The sequence below is a fragment of the Pipistrellus hanaki genome, assembly GCF_964339955.1.
Source record: "Pipistrellus hanaki genome assembly, chromosome: 2".
Classification (NCBI taxonomy): Eukaryota; Metazoa; Chordata; class Mammalia; order Chiroptera; family Vespertilionidae; genus Pipistrellus; species Pipistrellus hanaki.
In genome coordinates, this window is record NC_140504.1 from 154,142,259 (window position 1) to 154,157,514 (window position 15,256).

General features: G+C 44.9%; 1 protein-coding gene across 1 annotated transcript in view; it reads left to right on the top strand.

The window, feature by feature from the left end:
• Positions 1-15,256, top strand: part of WLS (Wnt ligand secretion mediator) — a 101,788-nt gene that overhangs the window by 56,258 nt on the left and 30,274 nt on the right. The window contains exon 3 of the mRNA XM_084875621.1: positions 11,511-11,635. Within this exon, the coding sequence (XP_084731747.1) occupies positions 11,511-11,635 (125 nt within the window). The remainder of the gene's footprint in view (positions 1-11,510; positions 11,636-15,256) is intronic.

A 15,256-nucleotide genomic window follows, 5' to 3' on the forward strand; every position in this document is an offset into this window, starting at 1 on the left:
TCTGCCCCACACCAAGTCCCAGGCTGCCTTTCACACAGCTTCCAGTCCTCCTCGCTTAAACATCCTTCTAATAAAACGCTGCAACTCAGAGCAAACTCCTTCCCTCTGTCATCAGGTTCTTCCTGCCCAGCTTTGCCTAGTCTCGCCGCTCCTCCCTGACCACACCAGGCTACTTTGAGCTTCCATGCTTTTTATCCACGCTGCTTCCCCTGCCTGTAATCCCTTCTCCTACGGTGCGACCTCGTGAATTCTTACTCACCAGTGATTCACAGAGGACCATCATCTTGTCCAGACGAGGTGATGTGGAAGATCTATATTCCATGCTACGATTCTTGTCCCCCTACCAAGCACTGTGGGCACCTTTGTGCTGACAAGGTTCTTTACATGTACTTGTGATGTCGTATTGCCCACAGGGAATTATACTTATTTATGTATATACCTGCCTTTCCCACTTTACTGTGAAAAAATGATGGCAGTGACTTTGCCATATATGTCCTTTTGTGCATGGAGGGGGAAAATGAACTGGATTGGATGGTCGGTCTAGTGTTAGGGTTTTCAGAGGTAGATTGATTCCATCTTGGTGGCAGCACCAGCTGTTGGGGCTCCTAAGGTCCTGATGGGTTTCTTTTCAGTCCTGGAAACATAGGCCTGAGCAGATTATCAGAAACGTGACATGTTATACCCAGATGAATGCTGCACAATTTTCCTTCTCTGGAATCTCTTGCCTGTAGTTCCATTTATTATCTTTTTTTTAAAAAATATATTTTATTGATTTTGTACAGAGAGGAAGGGAGAGAGATAGAGAGTTAGAAACATCGATGAGAGTCATCGATCAGCTGCCTCTTGCACACCCCCTACTGGGGATATGCCCACAACCAAGGTACATGCCCTTGACCGGAATCGAACCCGGGACCCTTCAGTCCCCAAGCCGACGCTCTATCCATTGAGCCAAACCGGTTTCGGCCCGTTTATTATCTTATTCCCATAGCCCAGTGGTCGGCAAACTCATTAGTCAACAGAGCCAAATATCAATAGTACAACGATTGAAATTTCTTTTGAGAGCCAAATTTCTGAAACTTAAACTTCTTCTAACACCACTTCTTCAAAATAGACTTTCCCAGGCGGTGGTATTTTGTGGAAGAGCCACACTCAAGGGGCCAAAGAGCCACATGTGACTCGCAAGCCCCAGTTTACCGACCACTGCCATAGCCTTAGACAGGCATGATGCACACTTCAAAGTCTCACCCTTTTATTGCTTTACTTCACCCTTTCACTCTAGACCAGGTGGGAGAACTCTGGTTTCTAGTCCCTACAGTTACAGCCTGTCTCCTCCTTTACACCCAGTAGCCCTCTTAAGTAGAACACTAGAGCAGCCCCCTATCATTATTCAGATGTGAGGGATACAGGAGACAGTGCCTCCCTCAGGACCGTGTCCCCTAAAAGCTCCCTTCCCACCCAGTCCTGGGGAACAGGCACGTTGTTTCTTGATGGAACCTTTGGGCCAAATTTGAGGACCATCCTTTTTTCCCCTGAAGGACATGTGGGGGTGGGTAGGGAAAGGGAAGCAGGGAGTGGGAAAAGAAAGTGAATGCCACCGAAATACAGCAAACCATAGGCCACACGTGTGAAGTGTAGAGGTGATGAAGTGATGGAGGAGATCTGGGGCTGTAGGAGTATTTGGAGAAAGATGGATGCTATTTGTTAATTTGGCAAGTTTTCGGTGGGTAGCTCTTGTATAAAGGCATGGGTGGTGGAGCTGTGAACAAGACTGAGGCAGTTCCTGGCTTTCAGCAACGTCTCCACCCAAGTGGGAGGAGGGTAGGGAGAGAGAGAGACAGGTGAGTAGCAGGTAGTTGCCCTGTGTTAGGAAACATGTTACAGAGCTGGGCATACAGTTGCTGGGGGAGCAACAGCAGGGGCACTTCATCGAGTTTTGGCGGGTGAGGGAAAGTGGGAGTGAATCTGCAGATGTCTTGAGGATGAGAGGATGAGAAGGAGTTAGTTTGGTACAGGTGGGGATGCCAAGCACCGTATGCAGAGGACTGTCAGAAGAAAAGAAACTCTTTTCTAATCCACGCTCACATGAGCACCGTTTGAAAACTCCGTGTGCCAGTAGAGACTCTGAGCGCACCAAGAGTAGGTAACCTTGAGCAGCAGCAGCCTTAGACTAGCAGTCAGCATTTACCAAGTGCTTACTGCATGCCAGGGCTGTGCTGAGTGATCACACGTGTTATCTCATGTAATGCTCTCAGCCAGAGGAGAACAGACATTGCTGTTACCCCCAGTCTGTGGGCGGAGAAGTTCAGTGACTTACCCACCGCTACACAAGCACCACTGCCAAGGTCGTCCGTCCACCATCCCAGGCTGTCTCTCTCCAGAGCCTGAACTCTTCTCTGTTTTCCACGGCAGGAGGTGGTGGCGGGCTGTGTCCAAGGTGACCATCCTTGGTGGTGGCAGGAGCAGGGAAGGGATCGTGAGATAGGAACCTGGGAGCCAGGTTAGCACCAGGAGCCAGGTCTGAGTCTTTTAATGTCATTGAAAGAGTTTCAGCATTAGACTGAGGACAATACAAAAGGCATTCAGGGTATTTTGGAAATTATCTCTCTGGCTACAGAGTGAAAAACAGAGAGGAGCCGGGACCGGTTTGGCTCAATGGATAGAGCGTCGGCTTGGGGACTGAAGGGTCCCGGGTTCGATTCCGGTCAAGGGCATGTACCTTGGTTGCGGGCATATCCCCAGTAGGGGGTGTGCAAGAGGCAGCTGATCGATGACTCTCTCTCATCGATGTTTCTAACTCTCTATCTCCCTTCCTCTCCGTACAAAATCAATAAAATATATTAAAAAAAAAAAAGAAAGAAAGAAAAACAGAAAGGAATGAGGCAATAGTGGCCTTGAACAAGGGGAGAGGCAATGACGACGGAAGTACAGTAGAGACACACACAGTGGGAAGGGAGCAGGCAGATTTGAAACTCAGGAGGGAAAATTGAACTTGAGAAGGTGGCTGACATCCCTGGAGCAGACGAGACACCCTCAGAGCAAGTGTGCTGAGTTAGAATGGGAGAGAGCTCCTCTCCATCCTAGAGAACACCACCGATGCCATTTTTCTGTAGTCTGTGGTGCTTCAGATGCATTTGCTTCTGAAACAATCGATGTCCCAGCTCCTTGTCCGAATGAAGGAACCAGTGCAGTAGGGTGCAATAGGGATACATGGATGTTTTCTAACTGAGGTGTCACTTTGCAGAGGGCCGGATGTGAGCAGTGCTTCCCTGTCCTAATCATGTTTCATAGATTGGCATTTTATTACACCCAAAGGGCTTTGCCTAGGAGGTATTGCTTCAGAGCTTAGCCAGGAACCATTTTGGATGATGCTTAGGAAAATGTCTTTTTACCCATGGGAACTATTTCCCCACAAGGCAAATGCTTGACCTGATGGGGACAAATGAGATAGGCAAATGTGAACTAAACTGTTGGGCTGCTTTGTAAAAATCATCGTACTCATTCATTTTCATATCTGCTCACACCCAGGCCCGGAGGTCATCTTAAGAAAACAGCCAGGGCCAAATTTGTAATGAGCTGAGTCCCTTTTCGCCAGACCTAACCATGGATAGAGGACAGGGTTTGTTTTGTTATTTCCTTAATTAAAAGCGTCAAGAAAATACAAGCCAGGTCAGAGAGCGTTTGATGGGGGAAGGAACGCTGGCATAAATAACCCCGGATTATATGTCTGCTGGAGGCTGTGAGGAGGCTGGTCCGGGCGTCCTCCTTCAGAGGTTACCCAAACAAAGCCCGCTGAGGCACAGGCTCCCCTATGGAATGTAGGAATGCATATGAGGGTTTCGAAACCTCTTTAATTTTTTTTCCTTCAGCGAAAGGGCCCAGGATAATCAAGGTTTCTCAGGGAACCTCTGACAACCATAAAATAATTATTTATTTCCTCTAACCCTTTCCCCTTTATTTCCAGTTAATTGGTCAACAATGTAATCTAACCATCCGGGGACTTGAAGGAGAGGGAACTTTTCAAGTGACTGTGTCCCCAGTAGTCCTGTCAGCAGCCTTGGGAAGTGGGTCCCACTATTCCTAGCTTGCAGAGGTGGAAACTGAGAGTTGTTCAAGGTCTCTCAGCCAGAAAGACATACAGATAGGTTTCAGAAGCAGATCTCTTTGGCCCCAAAACTCTTTGTACTATCCTAGCTGGCAAATGCCCATTTCAAAAATGTAATGCCTTCCAGATCCATCCATGCTATTGCAAAGGGTAAGATTTCATTCTTTCTTTTTAAAAATATATGCTTTTTTATATATATATATAGTACAGAAAGGGAGAGGGAGATAGAGAGAGACATCCACAGCTGCCTTCAGCATGCCCATAACTGGGGATCAAGCCTGCAACCTGGGCATGTGCTCTGATGGGGAATCGAACCCGGGACCTCTGGGGCCATGGGATGACGCTCAATCATTTCATTTCGTTCTTTTTTATGGCTGAGTAACACCTGAAACTAATTCAAAATAATATTGAATACAAACTGTAATTGAAAAATAATTTTTTTTAAAAGTGTAAGTGAAAAGCATTTTGATTACTTCCTCACTAGCCTCATCTTTCATCACTTCATTCTCCCCCTCCCTGCTCCCAAGGGTTGTTCTTATATTAAACAGCTGCCCTGACTTCTTTCCCAGCTCGCTGTCCCCCTGGCATCTTTGGCTCATTCCAAAAGACTTGCTCTCCTCTCTGACTTTGCACGTGTCTTCAGCAAACGGATGCACAAATGCTTTTCTCCTGCGGGGCAGGGCAGTTTAACACTAGCACAGAGATAAATGCTTCCTCAGGGTTTGATTGAGTGATGCTTCCTAATCCGGAAAGGCACAGGTCTTTCCACCTGGAATGGTCCTCAGCCATCTGGGTCTGCTTCCCCAGAACCCTGGAGCGCAGGTTTCCTCATGTCGGAGCACCACCCCCATCACAGGCTGGAATAGTAAGTGTGAAGAGCCACAGTGCCTTTCCACACCTCCCTCTCCATTCGGGATGGATTTTCCACCCAACAGAAATGTGTCTCCAAAGCCATTTGAGAAAAGGGAAGCTTGGCCAGCCCACAGTATAGCAAGGCCACTGCTCTGGTAGGTATACTTGGAAAAACCATGTGTTTCCAATCTATAAATGCCCAATGCTGACACATTACAACTTTCCCCACCATGGAACTGGAATAACCAGTGCTCTTGTTTTATAGGGAAGGTTCTCTGGGTGCCGGAGGTAGCCTTGGCCTTCCTGCCATTCTCCCAGGGAGTGCAAATTGGATCCTTCACTTTCATTATCTCTGGGCGTGGGGATGGGGAAGAGGGGAGGATTGCCCACGCAGTATCCCAGGAGTCATGAAACTGGTGTTTTATTTCATGCAACATAGTCATTAAAGCTGAACTTTATTTCCGAGTCCATGGGAGGCAGGAGAGAAAATGGTTCAGGTGGCTGACTTCACAGGTTTGCTGAGCTCCTTAGCCCAGAGCTTTCCTCTTTCCGAGTTCTGTGTCCTGGGTTCGGATAGGAGTTCATAGTGGACATTCCCATGTTCCTGAAACCTGGTGATTATTTTGAGTCAAAGGTAGGGATGAGAGTTGTACTTCCCTAGTAAAAGGATAACAACAATAGTGAATCCTTTCTGCTTTTGGCACTGCACTAAGCATTTTTTTTCTTTTTTAAAAAATATGTGTTTATTGATTTTAGAGAGAGAAGAAGGGAGAGGGAAAGATAGCAACATTAATGATAAGAGAGAAGCATTGATTAGTTGGCTGCCTCTTGCACGCCCTCTACTGGGGATTGAGCCCTCATTACAGGCATGTGCCCTGACCAGGAATCAAACTGGGGACCTGTTGGTTTATAAGTTGACACTCAATCACTAAGCCACACTGGCCAGGCTGTACATATTTTGATGTGTAACTAATTTAGTGATCACAGACTCCTAAGACAGTGGTCAGCAAACTCAGTCAACAGAGTCAATTATCAACAGTACAACTATTGAAATTTCTTTTTAGAGCCAATTTTTTTTTTAAATATTTTATTGATTTTTTACAGAGAGGAGGAGAGAGGGATAGAGAGCTAGAAATGTCGATGAGAAAGAAACATCGACCAGCTGCCTCTTGCACACCCCCTACTGGGGATGTGCCCGCAACCAATGTACATGCCCTTGACCGGAATTGAACCCGGGACCTTTCAGTCCGCAGACTGACGCTCTACCACTGAGCCAAACCGGTTTCGGCATAGGGCCAAATTTTTTAAACTTAAACTTCTTCTAACGCCACTTCTTCAAAATAGACTCGCCCGGGCCGTGGTATTTTGTGGAAGAGCCACACTCAAGGGCCAAAGAGCCACATGTGGTTCGCTAGCCGCAGTTTGCCAACCACGGTCCTAGGAGACAAGTCTTATTCCAACAGAAAAGGAGCCTGAGCATTTGTCCCAGAGTGATATCACAACATCCACTGAAGGAGAGCTGAAGAGTCACTGGAACTGGCTATTCTCCCTGTGGTTTCCATATATAAGTGCACCATAAGAGACAATAAAGGCTGTAAGACTGTAGGCCATGAAGCTCTAGAAGCTTGAGGCCATTGTTCCTAAGGGTGTGACTTTTGAGTCTTGTCTTCTCCGTCTCACAAACAGGAATGATGATACCTTCCTGCCGCTAGCTGCCTAGGAAGGAAGCAGGCGATGTGTGAGGTTTAGGCAGAGTGTGGGATCAAGTGCATGAACAATCACAGAAAGCTTTAGGAAGACCTTGCCTCGATGGTGGAATGGAGAGAAGGGAATGGTGGTGTGGGAGAAATGTCTCCTCCACAGAGTGACTCAGGCCGCCTCCCGTTCTGTGAGCTGACCTGCGCAGAGATTGTCTTTCATCTTGTTTTGGTTTAGTTTCTGTTGTTAGTGAATTGGAAGGAAGCTTCTCTCAATTAGTCTGGTAATAATGACCTAAACAGCCTCATGATGTCTATGGGCCGGAGCGCAAAGCAGCTGTCACCAGCCGATGAGGCTTAGTCCCCTATTCTAAGCCCTACCTGCCCCTGGTCACACATCTGGTTAGGGGCAGAACCACGACATGAACCCAGGTGTCCCCAGGCTCCCAGGTCCGTGCGGTTGGGATCACATCATGCTTCCCTCGTCAGTTTTCTGAAATGACACGAGTTCAGCAGTTCTCCAGTGGGTTTCAGCAGTTCTTCCCATCAAAGCTCAGATCAGGGAACTCCAGATATATTACACGCCATGCTGGCTCTTCCCAGGAACATGGATATTTCTCTCTTATGGAAATATGCAAAGGGTGCTTGGTCAGTGTTGAGTGGCCCCTTGCACACAGTGTGATTGATTCAACTGTTAAGTTTCTCTTGAAGTTTACTGATTTCTATCAACAAAGGTAGTAGTGGAGAGTAGGAGGACTTTGGGCTGATCCAGACCAAGGCTTATGTCCCATCTCTGCCATGGCATTGCTATTACTGCAATGTGTTAGTATGTATTCTTGGGCAATTTATATAACTTCCTCTTCAGAGGATGACTGTGAGGACTGTAAGTTTTTATTAAAGACTTGCATGTTCATATTTTGTGACTAGTTTGAGGGGCTTCTTTCATCAGTTAGACAGTTTTCTTTAAGGAATACAACAAAGATGATTGTTGTCCAGCTGGCATGGCTCGGTGGTTGAACATCGACCTATGAACAAGAAGGCGGTGGTTCGATTCCGGTCAGGGCACATGTCTGGGTTGCAGGCTTAATCCCCAGTGTGGAGCGTGCAGGAGGCAATTGATCAATGATTCTCTCTCTTCCTCTCCCTATTTTATTTTAAATAAAAATCTATTTTAAAAAACACACAAAATGATGGTTGCCTCTTAAGACAGTTTCAAAAGAATTGTCACTCTCCTGTTACCAACAACAATATGACTTTAAGTGACTTAATATTTGAGGACCTTAGTTTATTTCCTAATCAAAGGAAATATCCATGCTCATTTAGTAGAGTCGTTGGGAAAATTAAATGAAAGCAGGGGAAGTCACAGGGCTTCATACAGAGAAGTTGCACATGAAAAGGTGTTTTAAACTTTTGTTTTTAACCGCGTATGTTAAGACAGTTTGGGGATTCCCAGCAGATGGGATGAACTCAAAGCTGGGAACAGGCCAGGCGGCAAACCTGTCTGGCTTCTTTCTGTCTCTGAGGCCCCTGCTCTGAACCAGGCCCATCCCTAACATTAGTAGGGCCCAGGGCAAGAGTACCTATGAAGGTATGGCTGCCGTATGTCTAAGCATTTAAAAGTGATAAGTAAGGCCAACAAATTGTTAAGATAAATAAAGTCTATCATCTAATTGAAACAAATTTGCCTTCATAACGGACCGGAAGGCCAGGATTCTTGGACTCCTTAGGATTCTGTGCCAAAACGTGACTGACCAGGCAGTGTGGGCCCCTGGACGCCTTTTGTTCCCACCCCTGTATCCATCCTGTGCAGAAAGGGGCCTTGTGTGCTTGTGGGTGGATACCCCAACCTCCAAGCCCAATCTCTGTTCATAGCCTCTTACAGATAGCGGCCTTTGACCACTCCTGAATCCAGAGGTGCATTTATGCTTCCGTAATACCCCTTGGAGGCCAGATGTGAGGAAGAACCCCGCTCCTCCACCTTTCAGGCTGTGGAAGTGGCTCAGAGAGGTCTGGGTAGGATATTCTGGGGTCCCAGGCTCCTGGAATATGGTCTAGAAGTTGGGGGAGGAGTTAGCCCTGGGTGGGCATGTACCCTTCTCTAAGGTTTTCTCATCCTCTGAGAAAGGGAACAGCTGGAAAAGGGCCTCTCCTATCTGTGGCTAAGGCCAGTGCTGCGCTGAACCCTAGTGCTCCAAGGAGCCCAAATTGTGAATTGACAGCTTCTCTTACAGCTTTTCCGATTTGTATTCTTGATCTATATGGTTCTACAAGTGCCCTTTCAACCGATTGAAAGCCCCAATTTCTAATCCCACTTAGAAATAAAAAAAGATATCCCTTGGTGCCTAGTACTAAAGCTCTGGCCAGTTCCTTCTCTTGACCACTAAGGCTGCCCAGTAGGGAGCAGTTGCAGCCAGCCTTGCCCCTAGCCTAGAGGAAAAACAATGGTCAAGCATTGCTTCTGCCCAGCTGGGCACCCCGCAGTTCCTCCTACAGACTCTTCCCCATTTTCAGCCCTGGGTCTTTGTAATGCCTGGTCCTCAAGGCCAGAGTCTCCCCTCAGACTGTGTGGTGATGGGAACTGGGGGGACCAATGATTCTATGTACAGACTTTGACCCAGTCACCCTGTTGTTGGCACCAGGCCTCACCTCTGTCTTCTGCAACACCTGATGCTTTCAAGTTCAGAGTGCCCTGGGAGTCTATGGGACATGTCGGCTCACTTTGCCAATACTCCTTCTGTGGGAGTTTAGGCTGTGCCTGTCTCTATGGCTGTCAGAAATCCTACTTTATTTTTCATCTGTAAGAAATTAGCTGAAACCTGTGGCCCACTCATTTATATACAGTTTCCCCTTGTGATTCAATAGTTGCTCACGCATGTGTTTTTGTGTGTGTGTGTGTGTGTGTGTAATTTCAGGAGAAAGACAAGTAGCCAATTCACCATGTTTGACTGGATTTAAATACTAATAAAGTAGCAGATCTGATGTTCATGGAGGATTTCATCTACATTAGAATGGCCTCAGATCCCTTCTTTTCTGCATCATTTCTTCCCCTTTCTGGATATTTGCAGAGAAGTGAGGATTTATGGCACTATCATATCGACCTCAAACCACAGGGGGCCAATGGTAGGAAAGCCCTAAGTCCCCAGACAGCAGTTATTCTTTTTTTTTAATATATATAATATATTTTTATTGATTTTTTACAGAGAGGAAGGGAGAGAGAGAGCTAGAAATGTCGATGAGAGAAACACCGACCAGCTGCCTCTTGCATACCCCCTACCAGGATGTGCCCGCAACCAATGTACATGCCCCTGACCGGAATCGAACCTGGGACCTTTCAGTCCACAGACCGACGCTCTACCACTGAGCCAAACCGGTTTTGGCTGCAGTTATTCTTATTGGTTCTCCTGTGTGTGTTCAAGTTCCAGAGCCTAGAATTGAATGCAGTCTCATAACCCCAGTGGGAGCCAACTCTCCAATCATTTTGGAAATGTGGTCTGTCCTATTTTTATTCTCCATTACAGCCCCTTTGTTCTTGAACTTGCTTAACATAGCATAAAACAGACAAATGAATAGATGCAATCTTTATGAATTTAAACTCCTTAATGAGTTCTTAGGTGAGTTAAACCTATTCATGGTCCTTACTGTTATGGAATAATGTGTGGACATTCCTGTGTATAATTGTGTACTCATTAATGTGTTCCTACCTATGTATAAGTCATTAATTTTGGGGAAAAACCACAAAATTAACATTGTCTACAATATGAAGAAGGGGTTTTACCTTTTAGAGAAGTAGCAGATAATATATATCCTATATAATAAAAGGCTAATATGCAATTGACCAGACAGCGGAATGACCAGTTGCTATTATGCGCACTGACCACGAGGGGGCAGTTGCTCAACACAGGAGCTGCCCCCTGGTGGTTGGCCAGAAGCCAGCCTCATGACTGGCGAGCACAGTGGAGGCTCCTGCCTCTGTGGCAAGGCTAAGGACCCCTCAGCGGACATCATCCAAGGGTCCTGGACTGCAAAAGGGTATAGGCTGGGCTGAGGTGACTCCCCCTCCCCAGTGCATAAATGTTGTGCACCAGGCCTCGTGTGTGTGTGTGTGTGTATGTGTGTGTGTGTGTGTATGTTTCAGAGAGGAAAGGAGAAGGACAAAAATATCAATGATGAGAATCACTGGGGACCAAGTCTGTAACCCAGGATGTGCCCTGACTAGGAATTCAGGTTCATAGGTTGAATTCTGGTTCAACCACTGAGCCACATAAGCCAGGCCAGATCTTATATTTGAGAGCTTATTGCAAGTAATATTAACAAGAGTGCTGTTAGACTACAGTATGTCCAGAAGAAAGCACCAAAGGTATTTAAATCATGTTTCTGAGAGGAGTTGAAAAACCTGGTCACATTTCTCTCAGGGAGGAGAGAAAACACAGATATGAAGCATGGCTTTCAGGGCCTAACAAACTTCTGCAGAAGAAGTACCTTACCTTCCATATGACTCCTCTGGGCAGACCTAGGACCTGTAGTGCAGGTTATAGGAGGATAAGTGTTGAATGAGTCAGAATAAGACCATCTGAGCTGCCTCAGAGAGAGTGAGGCCCCCATCTCTGCACAGCAGTAATAAAAGGGGACCCAGAATCTAGCTAGACATTCATCTAATGACTTTTAAGTCTTTAGACTTAGAATTTCAGATTTGGAATTTGATATGCACTAATATCTATCTATCTATCTATCTATCTATCATCTATCTATCTAATCTATCATCTATTTATTTATCTTATTGGTTTCCATGGCAGAACCTATAATAATTTTTTAGCTGTGTCCAAAAGCCATTTTGGAATTGTGAGTTCTTTCTCTTGCAGGAGAAAATGCAGAAGTTTCCATGGACGTTTCCCTGGCTTACCGTGATGATATGTTTGCTGAATGGACTGAAATGGCCCATGAGAGAGTGCCTCGGAAACTCAAGTGTACCTTCACATCCCCCAAGGTAGGATTCCTTGTTGTCTAATTTGTTGGAGTTATTATTTTTGATTTCCAGGTATGCGGGAAGATTTGCTTTACAATTAACAGACATGTTCCTTATTCCTTAGCATGCATAACCCATATTATCATTTGTCTTAGTAGAGAAAAGGGCTGTGTAGATATTTCCTGTCCTGGCAAAGGAGGAAAGAATAGAAGGAATGTCTGTCTGAAGTGGTTTAGTTGTTTCTCTGAAATACTTCCATAAAAATAAATTCCTTATTCTTTGGTTAATAGCTGAATGTGTCTGAAGAAAATTGCTGAATTACTTTGATATATGAGAACCTTGATATTGGATTAGTGCTGAGTCTACTTATCTTTTTCTTAGGCTTCTCTTTGCTGCCAAAGTTCATGTGTAGGTATGAAGACTAAAAATCCCATTGACCACAGACAGAAAGACATGCTCAGTCTTCTAATCCATCTTTAAGACTCTCCCTTCTCTTGTTCTTCTAGGAGGACTCAGTCAGCCACCCATGGAAGAGAGATTGCTATGCTGCATTAAAAATATGGAAACATTTTCTTTGGGGCAAAGGCCCAAAGATTGATTCAATGACCTCCAGGGGTAGTGGGATTTGATGATTAAAGGACCAAATCAAAATTAGCTGGAGGCCCTTTATAAAAGTCAAGTGCTGCCCTTACACATGCCTCCCTGACATTCTGACCCCTCACCCTTATTTACCCCTCTGCTCTTAAAAGTCTCTGTGAAGGTGAAATGGAGCCATAGTTACTATTACTCATGGTTACCCACATTCCCCAAGGGTGCTGATGTGGTGCACCAGCAATGATAGGTGATCTCTGATGGTCCTTCAGGTACAGAAATGGTCTCGTTTTCTTTGTGTGAAGTGTATGAGAGGCCAAACTTTATGAGAGCACATTCTTGAGTATGTCATTTGTCACATGGCATCTCCAGATCAATTGCTCCTGAAGGATTTGGATAGCTTTGTAATACCTACTCCATTGTTTGGTTTAGTTCCTTTCCTTTCCTAGCATTGGCCTTTTGCTTTTGCCGGTAACTATAATGTTGGGATTCCCTGTGGAATTCTGAGAATGGCAGGTTGAAGCCTCTCAGTACCATGCCCCTCCCCTGTCCATCCTACCTTGAGGAGGAGTAAGACGGGGCATGCTCACAGAATTAACATTAAGTAAAAGCATGGATTTGGAGCAAAGCATATCTTCAGTTCTAGGCTGTATCACTTACTGTCTGCATAACTTTAGGCAAATTTACTTACTCTGTCTGAGCTTCAGTTTCCCTTCTGCAAAATGGAATAATAATGCCTGCTATATGAGTCTTTGTAAGGACTAGACAGAATAGTGAACATAAGCAGAATGACTTTATCGTGTACCATGTAGTCTGTGACACATTTGAGAATGAAAGAGGATGTTAATCAGATGGGCTACTAGAACTCTTATGGGCACAAGCACCTATTGGGGCACCTGACATTTATTAAGTCTCTATTCCGGGTTCGAGCTACAGCAAGCATGATCTGGGACTGACAGCATCAACATCATCTGAGAGCTTGTAGGAAATGTAGATTCTAAGGGTAAAAAAAAAAATCTAAAGGGTCAAAATTGCAGCGGGCAGGAGCAAAGAATCTGTAGAAGATTTCAATTTCTTCTCCTAAGCTTGATAAAATTTGAGAGCCACTGCCCTAGACCCTTTGCTGAGTGCAACAAAAATAAAGCCACCTGGAATTGTTTGGAGAGCCTTCAGGGGACAACTGGTGGGTAAAAATGAATGGTAGAGGGAAACTGGAAGTAGCAGGAGAGGGGACTATCTAATATGTTCAGAGCTTTGTGTGCAACAGAGAAAATTAATTAAAACCTTTCTATCTGTTGCTGCAAGTTGCCTGCGTCTTTCAGAGGTGAGACTGGTTGGATATCTAATCTAAAGGATATAAAGCTTCGGGATATGGAATTTCATCCTCAGAAAAGGGGAAAGTAATTTCTCACCTCACTTGCACACTTGGAGGGCACTGAGAAGCAGAGTGAGGGGGAGTCATTAAGAAGCCTGCAACTGTTCCTAGGTGTTGGCTGCTTAATTATCTTTAGGATGTGTTGATTCCTCTCAAGAAAGATATTAAACCTTGAAAAGTGTGAAGGAAAATGAATCATCAAATCTGTGCTTTCTGATTGCAGTTAAATTTAGTTTTGAGTCTGAAGATTAAATGAGAAATTGCTGTAAAGGGTTTTAGTCCCTAGTGGTTTGTGAAGTTAAAAAAAAAAAAAAAAAAAAGTAGTCAAGTTGCCACCTGCTGTAATTTGTCCTAATTAGTCAGTCTCATGCTGGAGTTGGCTGGAGCTGGGGAAGGCCTAAGGGGGATGAGAGAAAGTAAAGAGAGAGGGGCGATTGTCTTTCTAAATGTCCTAAATACTGGCAGAGGCAGAACTTCAGTGTGTATGGCAAAATCCCGAACAGGATGCAGTGTTTATCTTTGAGACAGGTAGGCTAGGCCAGGATTTTGGAATCCAGTGTATTTGGTTTATTTAACTTTGATTTTTAGAGAGAGAGAGAGAGAAAGTGAGAGTTATTGAGAGAGAGAAACATCAATGAGAGAGGAACATCATTGATCAACTATCTTCTGCACACCCCCTACTGGAATTAAGCCTGCAACCCAGTCATGTGCCCTGACTTGGAATTGAACCATGACCTCCTGGTACATAGGTTGTCACTCAACCACTGAGCCCCAACGCCAGGGAAACTAAGATAAATTTGTTTCATGGGTTGATAGCATTAGCTCTCTGTATGGCCAGGGAAGTAAAAGACCCTTAGAGAACAATGAAAGGGGACTAGAACCCTGTATATTATCTTATTTTACCTTCTTGTTTTACTTATGAGGAAAGTGAGGCCAAATGAGGTGGATGACCTTCACAAGGTATCCAACAAGGAGCAAGGTCAGGTCATTGCCATCCTTATCACAGCACAATGCCAGTCCTCAGGCATGTCTGATGCAATGTCATTCATTTCTTCCCCATCAGAGCTGAAGGCTGGACTTGGAAGGCCCATGCCTCAACCCAATACTATTACTTTTGGGACCATGGCATTCGACTAAAAACTCTCTTTCCCCTCAAAGTCTCAATAAAGCAAGACTCTGATTGGAAACATATCAGAAAATCCTCCTTGCTGCTACCACAGGGGGTCATCAACCTCCTCAATGCAGCTTAATCTGAGGTTGAATCAGAGCCTATAGTGTGTTTTTAGTTGTTCCTGCAGAGGCCTACCACTAGCTCTGATTTGTAAATATATGAAAGAGAAAGGAACAGGAGGAGAGAAAGACAAGCCTATACAGGAAGAATAATCCAGCCTGCAGATGGAGTTTGGGTAAAAAGCAGGATTCTTTCTGCAGAAAAACATTTTAAATTCCCTAAGTCAAGTCTAATCAACTGATAATTCTGATAAGAGTCCCTCCAACCTTAAAGGATAAAAAACAATCATGATTGATTAATGATGTCTGCTCTGAATAGGGAGTGGAAGCAAACAAGCCAGATATTTGCATGCTATACCTCTACTTTGCCATGTGTGTCTTTGGTCTCTATACAGAGGTCTCTATTCATTCCATCTAAGTTCTGACTCTACAATAAAGAACTCCAC